General features: G+C 40.2%; 1 protein-coding gene and 1 pseudogene across 1 annotated transcript in view; one reads left to right on the top strand and one right to left on the bottom strand.

Annotated features, from left to right (window-relative positions):
• The first annotated feature begins 3766 nt into the window (after positions 1-3766).
• Positions 3767-15699, top strand: part of LOC110058092 (carbonic anhydrase 2-like) — a 12747-nt gene continuing 814 nt past the window's right edge. The window contains exons 1-8 of the mRNA XM_020764684.2: positions 3767-4020; positions 9720-9777; positions 10440-10732; positions 11040-11135; positions 12019-12094; positions 13037-13203; positions 14311-14369; positions 15298-15699. The exon at positions 15298-15699 is cut by the window's right edge and continues 814 nt beyond it. Coding sequence (XP_020620343.2) covers positions 3841-4020; positions 9720-9777; positions 10440-10732; positions 11040-11135; positions 12019-12094; positions 13037-13203; positions 14311-14364 — 924 coding nt within the window. The 5' untranslated portion in view covers positions 3767-3840 and the 3' untranslated portion in view covers positions 14365-14369; positions 15298-15699. The remainder of the gene's footprint in view (positions 4021-9719; positions 9778-10439; positions 10733-11039; positions 11136-12018; positions 12095-13036; positions 13204-14310; positions 14370-15297) is intronic.
• On the bottom strand, positions 7045-9025 carry LOC149099039 (uncharacterized; annotated as a pseudogene).

Here is a 15699-nt window from a genome sequence, read left to right as displayed (position 1 = left end):
ATTTAGACATGCACTAGTTACAATACAATCACAATCACACTAATTAAATTACAGTTGGCTTACTTACGATGCTCCTTTTTATTATAGATAAATTACATAAACATATAAGTTACATACATGCTGCATTTTATTTTTCTACAACGCACTTAATTATGCTAGACTGCTTTTTTACTTTTCAACTACTACCAACGAAAAAATACTAAAAATTAGTCACAATACTGCTGATTAAACATACGCACTTACATAATAATCATATAAAAAGAGGGAAAAACAAACAAACAAAAAGAGAGAAAGTGAAAAAAAGTGGGCTGGGGGGAAGCCCTGGGGGTTTTCTTTCGTTGGATGTTTTTGGACCAAAACAGATTTTCATCACAGCTCGGATGAACGTTTCTAAGCAGGACGTGAGCAGCAGGCATGTCTGAGGATATCGAAGCTAAAAAGAAGGAACTGCTTCCGTCACAAACTGTTGTAATACGGACGAGGTCAAGGATTTTATGAACGTCATGCAAAACAGGCTGAAATTAAACTTTTCCTGTTCAAGCAAAAATGCTTAATTAAACGACCGGGTTAAACGGCAGGAGAAAACAATCACGTCGCTTCCAGATGTGTTAATACGAATTAAAGCAACTTAAGAGAGCAGATTAGACTGAAGCAAATAAAATGTCTCAGACACTGGAAATCACTTCAGACGTTTATACATTGATTACGCAAACCTGGTCACGTTTAAAGCAGTTAAGTTTAAAGTCACTCACCCCAGAGACCTGCTCATTCGCGATAGAGCATTAAAATCTCGTGAATAAAAACGATATCACGCCTATAGCCTGCAATAATCCATATACAGTTGGACCTCGACTAGAGGTTTTTCTTTGCAAGACAGAGATCTCAAAGAGTTTTCAACAATGCGAGCGTAAGACGTACAGAGTCTAAGACGTTCAGAGAATCTAAGAATTTTTCAAATTCTTCGTTTGTTATCCGTGTTAATCTTCTCTATCCTCAACCATTCTTGTTTTTTAATGGTATATTATTATCTTTTCGGCGTTTCTCTATCTCAGTAAACTTTATATTATTTTCAGGTTTCATCAGTTTTTAAAAGGCAATTTTGTCAGTACGTGGCCAAAATAACCCAAAATACCGTCACTTAACATAGAATGCTGTTAAGTAAATATATAACAATAACTCAGTGAAGGGTAAACACAATTACTGGAGCTTCATTAATTTCCACTGTGGCCCTTAGATAAACAAAGAAAGATTGTAATTGGACGGAAGCTTAGCAGTAGTGGGAAAAATGCCGTTATGATGCTTGTCACATCTTGAGATTTGATCAGTCTGCATGCCGTCACATCATCACCACACAGCGGCCGTCACTTGACTTAAATATGAATATTGTTTCAATACTGGAAACCACTTCTGGAAACTCTTACTGCAAAAGGAAGCCAGCTACAGTCAAACTGGATGTATTAGGCGGACACCCTCGGGAGACTTGCTAGTGTCTGCTGAAGACAGGTTCCCTCAGAATTCGTCTTAAAAGGGTCATATCAGTATTGGTCAGTATTAAAAGACCTTGAAAGACAAATAGGATTCTCGTGAACCATCGATAACTCTGAAATATCGTATTTCCATAAACAATGACAAGTATGGTAAAGAGATTTAAGTATACAGTAATGTGAAGGTTCACAAAATCAAAACAGGAACAAAAGTTCTGTAACAACAAAAACGAATAACAAAATATTGCATTTCTGAGACAGCTCAGTTTGTTGGCAAACTTAAACGATCGATCCGCCAGTGTCCGTTTTGATACAGGTTTCTAAAGATAGAATTGACCATAAAAGTCAAGTTTAAGGAGTCCGCGTCCGCATAGAGGTGTCCGTTGAATACAGTTATTTTTCAGGTGAATGTGGGAAAAGAAAAATGGGACTTGCACTGCTGTCCGCTTAATAGAGGGTGTCCGGTAAATATGGGATCCTCTTAATACAGGTTTGACTGTATCAGTGAATAAACAGCAGCCTATTATTTGTATTTACCCGACAACTCCTCGCTTACAACTCAGAGGTATTTGAGTTTCCCGACGACCTAATTTTTTTTAGAGTTCTTTTGCAAAATTACGCTTCATCGACAAAATCACGAAAAAGAAACTACGAAGCAGCATATCCCACCAAATGTTTTGCAAGTATCCCCCCTCCCCTGGGGGCTTTCGTATCACCCGATTAAGCGCCAGCGAACCGCGCATTCATTTACAACAATGCCGTATCTAATCGAAGCATCATAAGACCGAATTCGAATTGTTCCAGTATCCCTTTCTTCTTTTTTTTAGTTAAACCATCCTCGGAAACTTATTTTCCTGGATTACAAAGTTTCTCAATTTGAAGCAACTATACTTTGTTATTAACATTGCTATAAGTTTACAAATATGATGATCAAAGAGCGCGGTATGTCAACATCACATCAAAATAATAATTCAAAATCCCTAAAGGTCAATAGCTTTATCATAAATATGACATTTACCCTCGAGCGAAGCCAGAGGACGGGTTGGTAAACCAAACAGTGATTGCAACAGCGAGATATGTAAGTTATTGAACAATCGTGAGGTCCGTATTGGAAATATTGGTCAAATTATTTATTTGCCAGCTAAGTTGCACAAAATGAACGAAACTAATATTCACCAGTACGGACCGAATAAGCCAATTCAATAAAGTATTTACTTCGGATCTGAAGCCTGGTTTTCAGATCACTAGCGACACAAGCACAAGTGCAAACACAATAATTCTTATTTCACCGTGAAAACGACCTTGACGCAGGCATAAAAACAAGGATCAATTTTTTTTTGCTTTTTCTTGTGCTTGCCCTTATGCTTCCGTTTGAGCTGCAACAAGTGAAAACGAAATACCGCTGAGGCGTAACACATTGCAAGCACATTGCAAGCACAAGGATATTTACCACACGTGGTTATGTTTGGCCAATGAAAACACTGTATCCAGACTAGCTACCCCTCGCCTAAACAGTTTTTCAAAATGGGGAAGGTTGGGATGATTTTGCTTGTGCTTGTGGTTGCGTCGAATTTCGTTTGACTCGGGTCTATTGTTTGAGTTTGTTCTTGCGCTTGTGCTTGCGCTTGTGGACACAACGTTTTTTTTTGTTAAGATTTGGAAAACGGTCCATCTTAGCGGTCCGCATTGCAAAATTCGGACAGCTCAGAGAACCAATCAGAATGTTCCTTTTCGTCCTGGATCACTTTGCCATATAATAAATCAGCAGGTTATTCTCTACTGTTTGTTGTTTCTATGAACCCCGAATTAGCCCCTTAATGGCACACCACTTGTCAGTAGTTTTTAGCACTTGTTTATGGATGTTGATCTATTTTTATTAATTTTTTATGGCCATCAGTATTTTCTTTACAGGCAATATCAGGAGGTGATGGGCTCCTGGCAAGGTAAAACTGCCCGCAGTATTGGAGTGTTTTGGTTCAAACGTACAACACAATCAAGTGATCGTCCGTTGTGCATTTTTATTTCGTTGTTTAATGTGTCATCTGTATCGACCTGAAAATAAATTAACCGACGTGCTAGCAACTGTCATCAAACAATCACGACCCATTTTTCGTGCCTGTGCTTTATGTAGTTTCTCGATGCTTCGTTTTGATAGAAATCATACCCTGGCGGCCGAAAAAAAACCACTTTAAAATTACTTCAATGTTGGAAGTGTCCAAAAAGCCGTTTCATCCCTATCTCATAAAGTATCCATGGCAACTGTGTCTATTTCCATTTGTGTGACACTCACGGGGTGTTCATTCAAAGGTCACATGGAAATTTTCGTGTAGTTTTCCTGGTCTCTCAGCAAGGCAAAATGCGCAACGCTCACGAAATCTGTTTTTTTCTTCTCTTCAGTCAAGCCTCATGTTTAAGTGGGGCAGTGAGTACAATATATGGCGAGCCGTCAAACCAAACACAGTTGTGTGACTATACCTGTGCAGACTTCTCAAACACATCGAATGCTCTGCGTCGCCCTTGGGAATTTTATTCCAAGGTAAGATTCGAGTTTTATATTAGCTAGAGACACTACATTAGCAGAAACTCGTTGCGAAATTCCAGGTGAAATTGTGTTTCCTTTTCGAAATGTATATGCCAACGCCAAAACGTTTAATTTAAAATTCAGGACCTATCTTTTAGAACCCAAGTTGATCTGCGCAGCAAAACAAATTAGCTCTCCTCAAAATAAATAGATATTTTCGTGTCAGCGGCAGATGTTTCTAAATATTCGTCCCCGACAGCAAGCTAATTCACCAGTATATTTTTCGTGACCACATGCATACAGTTAGCAAAAATATTCCTTATAAAAGAAGGAAAAAAACCCGATAAATTAAAAAAAAGAAACGTCGCAAATACTGACTTTACCAGCGGAATAAGTTAGCAGTTAAAACTAAACCCGACCGAAACACTCCCTGTTTTACCTGTTAGACCCTGTTAGAGCGGGTCATTTGCCGACATTGTTCAATATATTAAAACCTAAACAAACGTTATGACTCGATCGTCCCTCAAAACACCGAAGTCCTCAGGGCACTGTGTTTTTTTTTCTAAATATTTTTTGGCCCAATCTGTCGTGCCCTTTTTCATCCATTTTCCATCAGTCGTCTGATACGATTATTTCAACGCATTTTCAACCAAACGCTTATTATGGGCCCAAACGTCAACGGCCGGGATAAAAACATGGGCGACACTATTTATTTTCTTTCAATTTGAAATCGGAGGACATTGTCACTAGTAACCGGAAAAAGCGTTTTATATTTCGCGGTACCCCACTTATAATTATTGTTTATGATACCTCTTGGGTGATAGACCACAAAAACCTGATGAGGCGCTTTCAGGTTTTATAAAGAAGCTCTTGCAGACGAGAAGTTCGTCGTTATTAGTATTCATTGTCCTAAGAAAGAAAAACTGTCAGTTTGTACTGGAAAGTGACAGCCTCGACAAATGGTGTGACAGATTCCGAGTTTTTTCTTTTTTGGGGCTGTCACGCAAGTGAACGAACATTGTGTGACCCCCCAAAAAACGCGTTTTTTTTAATCTCTTTCACAGCGTTTAGAAGCATGACAAAATCACGGGGGGCATTGGTCTAATTCATTTTTTGTGTTTTTTAACGCATCACTGCTGAAAGTAGGGAAGATTTAATTACTGGCTGGTAAATTATGTGAGTCTTTCAGTCGAATGTACAATTTGCTATTGATTAGTCGTGCTGGTAACCATGTGGTAGACTACAAACATGCTGGTAGTACCTGCTGTTTTATTAACTTTACCATAGAGCCTCCCTTTTAATCCGCAATTTCACGAGTCTTTCAGGTTTGTAAGTACTCTTTTTACACAACAAGGAATCTGCGTATGTAAAGTGTCCCGTATACATAAGTCCATATCTTACTTTCCATCTGCCTGTGCATGAATCTTCGTTCCGTGGGCAAATGCACACGGACCGTCACAACTAAAATTGCCTGACACCCCGGCGAGGGTGAAGGGGTGGGGGGTACTCCCGGAAAAATTGGGCGTGGGTGTGCGGTCCGCTTCCCAAAACCCCTATCCTATTTTTGACCAAAATCTGCTATTTTTCCTACCCTATTTATGACCTAACCAACAATTCGATACCCTATTCATGGTCGTCGCGGCTAGCACAGTTGCTCCAAACATAATTTATGAAGGGCTTTTGTTGCTGGTCTTATCGATAATGATGAAACAGTAGCTTCTTCTAAAAAAACATACTTAATTCAAGACCAGAGTGCAAAAATCCGTACCCTATTTCTGACCAAAATGGCCAAAATCGTCGATGAATGTTTAGCTTAAGCAAGTTTTTAGACCGACACGCGTACTAAACGGATTTACACACTTGCTACATTCGAAGGTAAAGTATAAATACATTTATTTACTAGGCGTCGTCTTCGGCATCGCCGTCGTCATGGCTACTAACTAGATAGATAGATATTCTTTATTTATCGACAGTACAAAATTCGTTATACAACTCCTTATACAACACGGCGACGCCGAGGACAATGGCGATTAAAAAATGAATTTATATTTTACCTACGAATCTCGCGACAAGTCATTTAGTTAAATTTGTTGCTCAATGTGAAACCTATCACGAAACTGATGCTGGAGTACAGCGATGAATTTGAAATAGAAACTTAGAAATTAGTCGTCGTCGTTCACGTTCGCCAGACAACGCAGAATTTGGTCATTTCACGTTGTTGTTTTGCGAGGACGGCCAAGAAATGTAATATATAGATTTAGCCAGGCCTAAAAGTGGAGCTCCTGATGACAATAAATTAGCTTTGCTTGAGCCTGCGATCCAATCGAAAACCTGTACCTGGGCAACGCTCAACTTAAAAAGAAACACGTGACTTCGATTAGCGCTAAACATGAGCCCGCAAAATGGTCACGTGCTACTGGTCAGCAGATACCTTGTTTTGACAGGTGTTAATTGGACATAACATGGATGCCCAATATCAAAGATGTACGCTGTAAACCCGCCCCTCCTAATCTCTACGAGGAAAGCCTTGGGAACTAGGTTATTGCAGAGTGACATTTTGCATTGATTTACATGAGGGGAGCGTACGGACAATCACGTGACAGCCAAAGTTTTTCAGGTCGATGGGTTACCAAATTTTCTAAGCAATGGAAATGAGCCTGCCAAAGGCTATGAATGATTAATAGTAAAAATTGGCATTTTGCCCCCGAAAGGTCACGTGGAATAGGCGATTTGATTTGATGGCGTCATTTGGCTACAACTACCAGAATCTTTCACTTTTTTTTGTTTCACATGTTAGTTAGGGCAATTGTTATTTAAACCCCACTGGGGCTTCAAAATTCAAATAATAAAAAACAAACGAAAGGAATTCTGGTAGTTGTAGTCAAATGACGCTATCGGCAAAACTGCTATTGCAAAGTGTGTGTTCTAAGCCCTTCATAGTGGGATCCAGGTGCCTTGTTATTACGCGCAGCGTTTTTATGCTACGTCACTTTTCAGTGCAGTTTTTCTGGCCTGCAGTGCGTTAAAATGCGCAGCGTACGCCAAGTAAGTTATCTCCTCCTCTTTTGTCAAGTCTCATTCTTGAGTTGTGATGTATTGCCTGATAAAATGTCAAGCAAGATCCAGATAGAAAGATTTAAGTGGACTGAAACGAGTTATAGCCACACAGGGAGACTGAACACAAAAAATACTCTACATGGCCGGTGGAAATCCTTCTTGAAGGTATTGTCCATATGTGTCTCCGTTATTTGCCAAGTAGTGATTTGACAGTATGAATTTGAGGTTTTGGCAATAATCTATCAAACTCCCAAATGTTGAAGTCATTTTCTGACACAAGTTCTTTCGTTAGGCAAGAATTTGCCAATATTTGTAAACATAGAAAAACTAACAGTAAGCAGTTTACTGAAAGTCCAATAACCATGGTAACCACCTGTCTATCTGTGTTATCGTGGAACGCCTTGTAGTGAAAACTACCTGAAGTTGTAAGTTGTTAATATTTAAGAGCAGAAAAAATGACTTGCCTATGATGGAATTGCCTTGGACAACTTTTGCACTTATTAGCAGCCAATAGCGGTTTATCAAAGAGAGTCCGATCATTACTGCACGTCGAAACAACAATTACAGAACAAAAACAAACGACAACAACAAGTATGTTGTAGAATTAAATTTAAAACTGTTAAAGCGATCTCTTTCCATGATTAAAGTTCTAAGAAAGGAATTTTAAACAGATCTAAAAAACGTTAAACTGAATTTTCGACCGCTAGTTCAACGGTCCTCTTCAGTCACGGAATGCAAAATGTAGTAACTAAAGACGTCTTTGTTCGTTGCCCCTTGGGGAGGAAACCAGTGATACATAAACCCTTGGAAAGGGTGCTCTTTCATGAACAGAGTTCTTGTCTAGGAATGAATGTAACGACTCTAGGAAAAGCCTTTTGTCCTTGTTTTTCACGCCTGTTTCCAAAATGCTCGCATAATTAGGGTGTATGTTTCGGCATGATGTTTTACAGCGGAGCCGACGTTCTCATTCGTTCCAGGCTTGTGTTCAGCAACCCGAGACTTCCAACTTCATTTACTCTCTCCTTTTCAGCTGTTCCTTTCAACTGTTTTTTTTTTTTTTTTTTTTTTTTTTTTTAGCTTGGCGGCCGGTCCTTAGGTTTCTTGAAAACATTACCCAATGTTTTCAGTGGTTTAAAAGCTGTCTTGATGTTTTTGCGGTTCAAAATCCGTCTAATTCAATCCGGCACTCCTTTATAATGGAATTGGCGCATATGCTTTTGGGTTCTCCCAGGCATTGGCTGTGTGATGTTTCGTTGACCGACCGATTTAATGAAGTTTCCAGGATAGTCATTAGCTTTAAGGTCGTTAATGACACGTCGCCCCTTGGTCTGTCTCTGCGCAGTCGTTGATAGAATGCATTTACCGCGGTCCCTTAAGGTCTTAACAACAGCTCTTTTGCTTTGTGCTGGGCTGTGTGAATGGAAATCTAATTACTCTTGCCCATGGTTGTTGTGGTCGTCCCTACTGTAAACTGAATGTTGGTATTTATCGCGTTGGAATCGTCGACATCACGGCGCCGTCATTTTGGTTTGATGGGCGAAGTTTCTAATGCTTTCTCCTTACATTACAAGTTCTGCGACGACCGCACTGACTGGAGATCCCATGGCACACCTCGATACCTGCTGGTATTGGATCCCCTCGAATATGAGATAGCTGTTGTGTAGAAGAAAGGAGAGTAAGTGAGTAAGTCCAGGATTTGGTCTTTGGTCAATTGCGTGTGATTTTTCCAGTCATCAGATCCCTCAGGTTTTCTCTGAACAATGTCTATAGCCATGTCGATAGGTATGGAGGTGCAGAGTGAAATCACGTCAAACGACACAACCAGTTCGTCTTCGGCGACCTCCTGGTTACTTATGAACTCTGCAAACTGTTTGGCATTCTTGACAGAATATTCGGTTCCATTCGTAAGGAAAAATGACGTCTTAGCTACATATTTGCATTCCGTGACTCTTGCAGAGTACATTTCTCTGAAGAAGACCGCAGAAGGCGGTCGAAAATTCAGTTTTAACGTTTTTTAGATCTGTTTCAAACTCCTTTCTCAGAGCTTTAGAATTAAATTCACCCTCACTTTATCCCAAAAAGAGCGGGAAGTTTGATTCGTTGAAACTTCGGGATACATCTTTTAAGCATGATGTGTTTTCTCGCGATGACATATTTCACTTGAGCTACTGTAGGACAACCTCGCATTTGCCATCTTCAAAGAGTTCTACTTTCTTCTTTTTTTCACCATGGAACGTAATTATCCGAATCAGCTGCAGTGCATAAGCGATTGCACTATCTATCGCAAGAATCGGAGTAAACATTGCAAAAGTGATGATGTATTTATTTCGCAGCAATGTAACACTGTAGGTTATGCCTATGTGAAAAGTTCGCCTGAAGTTTACAGGAATCAAAAGGGTGAAATTCGGTTCACGGTTACAATCGCTCATTACTTCCGCATTCAATCGGAAAGATAAATCTGATTCACTCTCGCAGAAACTGAAGTGTTTACTTTGAGAAGGTTTTTCAAAATTTCCGAGTAGCGTGGCTCCTCTTATCTGAGTCCACTGGATGTAAGGTTTTAAGATAAAGGCATTCTAAGAATAGGCTAGAGTTCTCAATTAGACGGAGGAAGTAATACCTTGTCTTGCCTGCTGCTTCATTTCATTTTGTTTTAGTCTCGGATCCACAAAGCCCCAGATGTGGCTAAGAGACGCCTGGTGGATCGCATCATGAGTAAGTACCATTTTGTATCATACACGTAACGTAAAAGACAATCAGCGAAGAGAGTGCGTGTGGAAGAGAGTGAGGTTACACAGCGACGTTACTTATTTAGGTTTGATCTAATGCGAGTAGAGTTTCAACCCAAGCGTTGCTTTGCAACTGAGTGTAAGGTCCCGCCCACACTAGGCTGGAGAAATTTGAAAAAGGAGGTTTCACTCTGAAAACGCATCAAACGTTTTCCGTCCACACAACGCCGGAGGAATTTAAAAACGCACCAATCACCGGTCATTTTGAATTTGTGTTTGAGGGAATTTCGGGCAGGGAAATCACATAATTATCGTGACGTCATAGATTTCAATAAGCTCCGTTTAATTTTGAAAATGTTTTTCGTCCACAAGAAAACGAAAAGCTAGCGTTTTCAAATGCCTCCGGTTTGAAGAGCGTTTTCGAAAAGCTTCGTTTCTCTTGTTCTTATGACAAGCACGGTCATGCTAAGGTTTCTAAACTCGAGTATGAACTAGCTGGCAAGCCATTTATCACAATTGTGCAATTACGAATAGAATAAAATTACCAGACATAAAAGATTTTAATTTTATAATAAACGTGACAGAGAGTGGGATGTTTTCGAAAAGCCCACAACATCTTAATCCTGGCCTGTTGTGTTTTATCATCAGTGGATGGCATTGTTGGAGAGATGCATTTAGATATGCAGAAAGTCAACAGAGATTTTCAAAGACCCCTTCGAATCAATATTGACTCGGGTACCGATGTTGTATCTGGTTATTTTTTCAATTTCCACGACCACAAGCCAACGTTTAAAGTGGACTCAAAAGACCAGCCGAGGGTATCACTGACTGGAGGCCCGTTAAACTCGACTTATCTCATGGATCAATTTCACTTTCACGTTTACTGTACGAGTGAGGAGTCTGAACAGAATACGCTAGACAGAGCGCAAGTTCCTGGCGAGGTAAGCGAAAGTGTAAGTTCCTTTGCTCTCGGGAATTTAAGGTGACTGACAACATTTTCCGGTACTTTCCCGCAGTTTTATTTCGGATTCATGACCAAGTGATGCTACAATATTGGTATCACACAAATGCCCAAACAGTGTTGAACAAGGGGTTCAGAGCCACTTTAAGTTTTCGAAGAAATTTCCCTGCTCTTTAGACGTTGTTGTAGTGACTGACAGAGTTGCTCATTAGTAACAATAAGCAACTGGGAAGTAGAGAGTTCTACCATCAGAACACTAATGTTACTTGCTTTGTGTTGTTTTGTAGATACATATCGTTTTCTTCCGTGAGAAATATCAGTCTTACAAGAAAGCTTTAAACAAATTCCAAGATGGCCTTGCCGTTATTGCAATCTATTTAGAGGTGAGTAATTCAATTGACAACAGTGCACTGTACTTCGGATGACAAGCGCACTCAGTATGGGTTGTATTTACCCATGGGGCATATGATACGAGACTTATACGTGTGGTTGACTACAGAAAACTGTAGAAGTATTTAATTTAACCATTGAAACGGCATCCAACTATTAGTGGAGAAATAGTACAAACAAAATGAAAGAAAATAGTTTTAGCAATAGTGTCAATGGTCTGTAATTGTGTTACTACCTCATAAGTTACATAAAATCCCTTTAAGGTGCATTAGGCGTCAGATGAATTGGGAAAAAAACGCTGCGTCTGAAAACAGACACATTAAACGTCTCAGACGTATCACACGTTAAGTTAAAACTCCAGACGCATAAAGCAAACAATTTGAAGTGAACTTTGCAACTACTCAACTAAACTTTGTAACCAAATACGGCCGGTGAGGGACAAAGTAATTTAATTCTTAACTTTAATATAATAATAAAAGTGATAGCGATACGGTCAAGACTAGTCTGGCGCTGCAATAGTCAGACATTGCTTGGACACAGACCTTGGTAAATCCTACATTCCTAAAATTAGCCTCATCTGCAGAACAGGCTGATTAGAGTGGTGGTGGTAACGACGGGGGGGGGGGGGGGAGGGGGGAGGGGCGGGGGACCAAGTGCAAAGCACCAGACGTGAGCGTAGAGCGGGAGACGAAAAGTAACCCGGTGCTATATTTGTCGTTGTTTGTTTGTCGCGTTTCCAGTTGGCGCAGCGCTTCGCACTCGTGTAAAACACTCGGCGTTCTGCCCTCTAAACCGCTTGTTCTGCAGACTGCTGTTTACGCAGAGCGCCAGTTCAATTTGCAATCGCAAACAAGGCTTAATTTGTTGTTATGACAGGTTGGAGAGGATGACAGCAACAACCATCAAATAGAGAAATTCTCATCTTTTGCAGACTACATCTCACGTGATGAAAGTAAGACATTATTTTAACCTAGGAGTTGTGGTTTGTAGTGCTGTTTCATGTCTATCGTTATAAGGCTTCAAGTGTCTTTAACATGCCTTGGTCTTGGCTCGGGGACTTGTTGAAAACCGAACAAACTTCCTAACATTTCACACAAGGGTATCCCTAGGAAGGAGATCGGGGAGTGGTGGTCTCTGGGATTTCTGGCGGGGTTCATCCGTGAAATCTTGATTAAACAGGAGGCTTTATCAAAAATGGCTGGTTATGTGTTAGAGCAATTTCGTAATTATCGATTAAGTGGTTGACGAAAACACTATCATCAGCGGGTTTGCTGTATTTCGGTTTAGAGGTTGTATTTTCGCGAAGGCTAATTATCAAACTTGTACACATTACTCATTTCTCACAGCAAAGTGAACTTCGTTGGGTCATTTCCAGTTACAATGTAATAAAACAATTGATTCCTGCTTTTTGCTGTCTGTATAATGAGTTATGGATGCACTGGGAAGTTTGAAGAGCACTTAAGAAGCTAGAGTTGCTCTCGGCTGCGCCTCGGGCAACTGTTGCGCGCTCCAAACTTCCCGCAGGCGTCATAGCTCGACAAAAATGGTGTCATCCTGTAGAGCTAGCTCAGGGCTATCTAATCAGTGTAAGTTTATTTCGCTGTACCTTAACAGAACGAAACTATATAATATGTAAATGATTTTATGTAAAATTAGGGAGGACCATATTGTAAACTACTGGGCAACCAGTAAATTATGTTACCCTCGTTAAATAAAGCCTTTTTGTTTTGTTTAAAAATAAAATAAAAAAAAACTCAGGGAGGGGTTCCATCTATCCCCACCCCCCACGGTGGGGGTATGAGTTTACTTGTACGTCCGAGGGTCAAACTGAAGCTCGCGTAAAGGCATTTCCTAGTGAGAAACGCTTAAGGATAACGTGTGTTTCTTTCTGTAGATCGGACAGTGTCAACCACTGCCTCAATCAAAGAGCTAGCCACTCCTGTGTCTAACGAGCATGCGCAGTACGATGCGTACCGGGGGAACTTAGTGGAGCCTGTCCAATGCGAGAATTGTGTGGATGTCTTTGTAATGAAGGAACCGTTCATCATGTCTGTTAAACAGGTAAACCTTATGTGGTCATAAATGTATACAAAATATACCATACGGTTACAAGCGAGTGGAGTCCAACTAGTCTCCTCCGCAGCCGTTATTAGGGTCGTCACGCAACGCTTCTCCCCCACTAACGGCCGTTAGTGGGGGGAGAAGCGTTCAGTGACGACCCTTATAACGGCTGCGAGGAGACTAGAGTCCAACAGGCCATATTCGTATTCTCGGTATTGGACTGGAACTAGCATACGATGGAGGCTCATGCGGGGGAATATCATTAAAACAGAGATTAATGTCATTTAAAAAGACCCCCCCCCCCGAAATAGCCTCAGTTGCAAGCTAGTTCCAGTCTAATACTGGGAATACGAATAGGGTCTGTTTGATGTGAGATCATACGAATTAATATCAGCAAGGAAAGACGTCGGACGATTACAACTTGGGTTCACCCACTAACCTGTTGCAACAAGTTGTATCTGTGGTTCTTAAAAAGAGAGATCGCAGGTCAAATGTCCTTAGCCCTAAAACAACAAGATGAAAAGGAAAAAAAATGTTCTGCTAGGAATAACGAGAATTGAATTTCCAAGAGGGTTAAAAAGAGTTGAAGTTTCATTGTTTTATTTCATTCAATTCGTATGGTCAAATAGCAAACTAAGTAATCGAGAGTTTATAAACTGAATAGCTTAAAAGAGCTCAGTCACGGTTTGCGCATATTGAAAAGTTTAGCCTCAATTTCTCAACTTCGTCTTTTGTAATCCGTGTCAATCTTCTCCATCCTTAGCCATCCTTGTTCCTTTATGGTGTATCATTATGTCTTTGGTGTTTTTCTATCTTATTAAACTGTCATTTTCAGGTTTCCTACCATTTGAAGGTAATTTTGTATGTGGCCAAAATAACTCAAAATACCGTGACTTTGCTCCTTTAAGCATTGGACGAGCAAAAACTCTTGTCGATTCTCATCAGATTTGAGTAATTCAAGCCAGGTTGAGTATGGACGAGAGTCGAAAAGAGCTTTCGAGATTGGCAAATGACAACGTAAATTCGAGTTCTCTGTTGTGTGATATGGATTCTGCAGCCCAACAGAACTCGATGGAGAATAACAAGTGATTTCTTTCCTTCAACCAGATGACAGAATTTAGGAAGGCGCCCCATTGTGTGGAAAATGACTGGGCGTTCTAAAACTGGTAGGTCGCCATTTCTAATCTGTTCTTGTTAGGAACCTTATCTATAACTCATGTGTAAAATGATTAACTGCCAACGATGAAACCTCAAAATTCCTTAGTTTATAATCCATCAAATATTTTCGCTAGTTCGCGATTGGTCTAAACGGGTCACTTGACTGAATATTCCCTAGTAAACTAGGGGATATCCGAGGGCTATTCCCTAACTTTAAAACGTCCCTCGTGTGGCGTACATTTGAAAGATAATAAACACAACAGTTTCCATTTGGGGCGAAAATATGCCCGAATGTTTGTCCTTGGAAATTATCTGTTCCTCGAAGCTCACAATTTTCCTTGACCTTCACACTCGAAAAACTGTTCGCTTCTCGAAATAATTTCCATGGACAAATATCCGAGCATATTAACCCACCAAAGTAGAGGCTGTTGTTTATATAAAACCAGTACCCACAGAAAGTTTAGTTAATTTAATATTCATTATAATTTACTGTTATTTACAATGCTCCCAAAAATACAAAGTCTGTTATGGCCGTTATCCTAACCTTGCATAAGGCCGGTGCCTTTGAGTTCGTGTCGTTTCAAGTAACGTTTTGTAAGCGAAATAGAAAAAAAACCTTGTCATTTAGGCACAAAAGAAATGTAATCCTGGGACAGTCCGGCTTCGAATGTCGCTTGCATTACGGGTAGAGCCACCGTATGCAAGGAATTCGAGCTTGCTAGAACCCCAAGAAACTGGGGTGGTGCGTTAATCGTATTTTTTACTATACAGGGCTTGTTTTGATATCAGGAAACTAGAGAAATGAGTCTTGTCTTCTATCATGCCATAGGAAGATGCCTTCGAGACCGAAAAGAGATCGCCTGATATAATGCTTAATGAGTAAAATAAGTTGAATGTCTGAACATGTTTGTGTCTGATGTTAAATCATTTCAACAGACCAACTTACCCATTAGTGGAGTGGATGGAACATTTGACAACTGGACAGGACTCCTGGCATGGAATTTTGAACTTAACTAGCCTGCGTGCAATCTTCCACTATTTCCTTTCACCGCGTGAAAGAAGATGTCCTTACACAGGACGTAACCAGAATGTATAAAGTATGATGAGTAAATACGGTGTTGGTGGAAATGATCACAGCTAAACGCTTTTTGACTCTGGTTTTCATGGACAGATATATTCGGAGCTTTTGTAAAAAAGCAAAATAAGACAAAAGGAACAGTTTTTCGAGCAAACCAGTCAGGACATAGAGTACTTTATGAGTAATCATTGCCATGAATTAACCATCCTTTTATCTACCTAAAAAATATTATTTCGGTGCGGACTTTGACCGGGCCGATT

Source organism: Orbicella faveolata, unplaced genomic scaffold (assembly GCF_042242905.1).
Source record: "Orbicella faveolata isolate gen_17 unplaced genomic scaffold, um_ofav_v1 contig_46, whole genome shotgun sequence".
Classification (NCBI taxonomy): domain Eukaryota; kingdom Metazoa; phylum Cnidaria; class Anthozoa; order Scleractinia; family Merulinidae; genus Orbicella; species Orbicella faveolata.
This window is presented reverse-complemented; position numbering and strand designations above follow the sequence as displayed.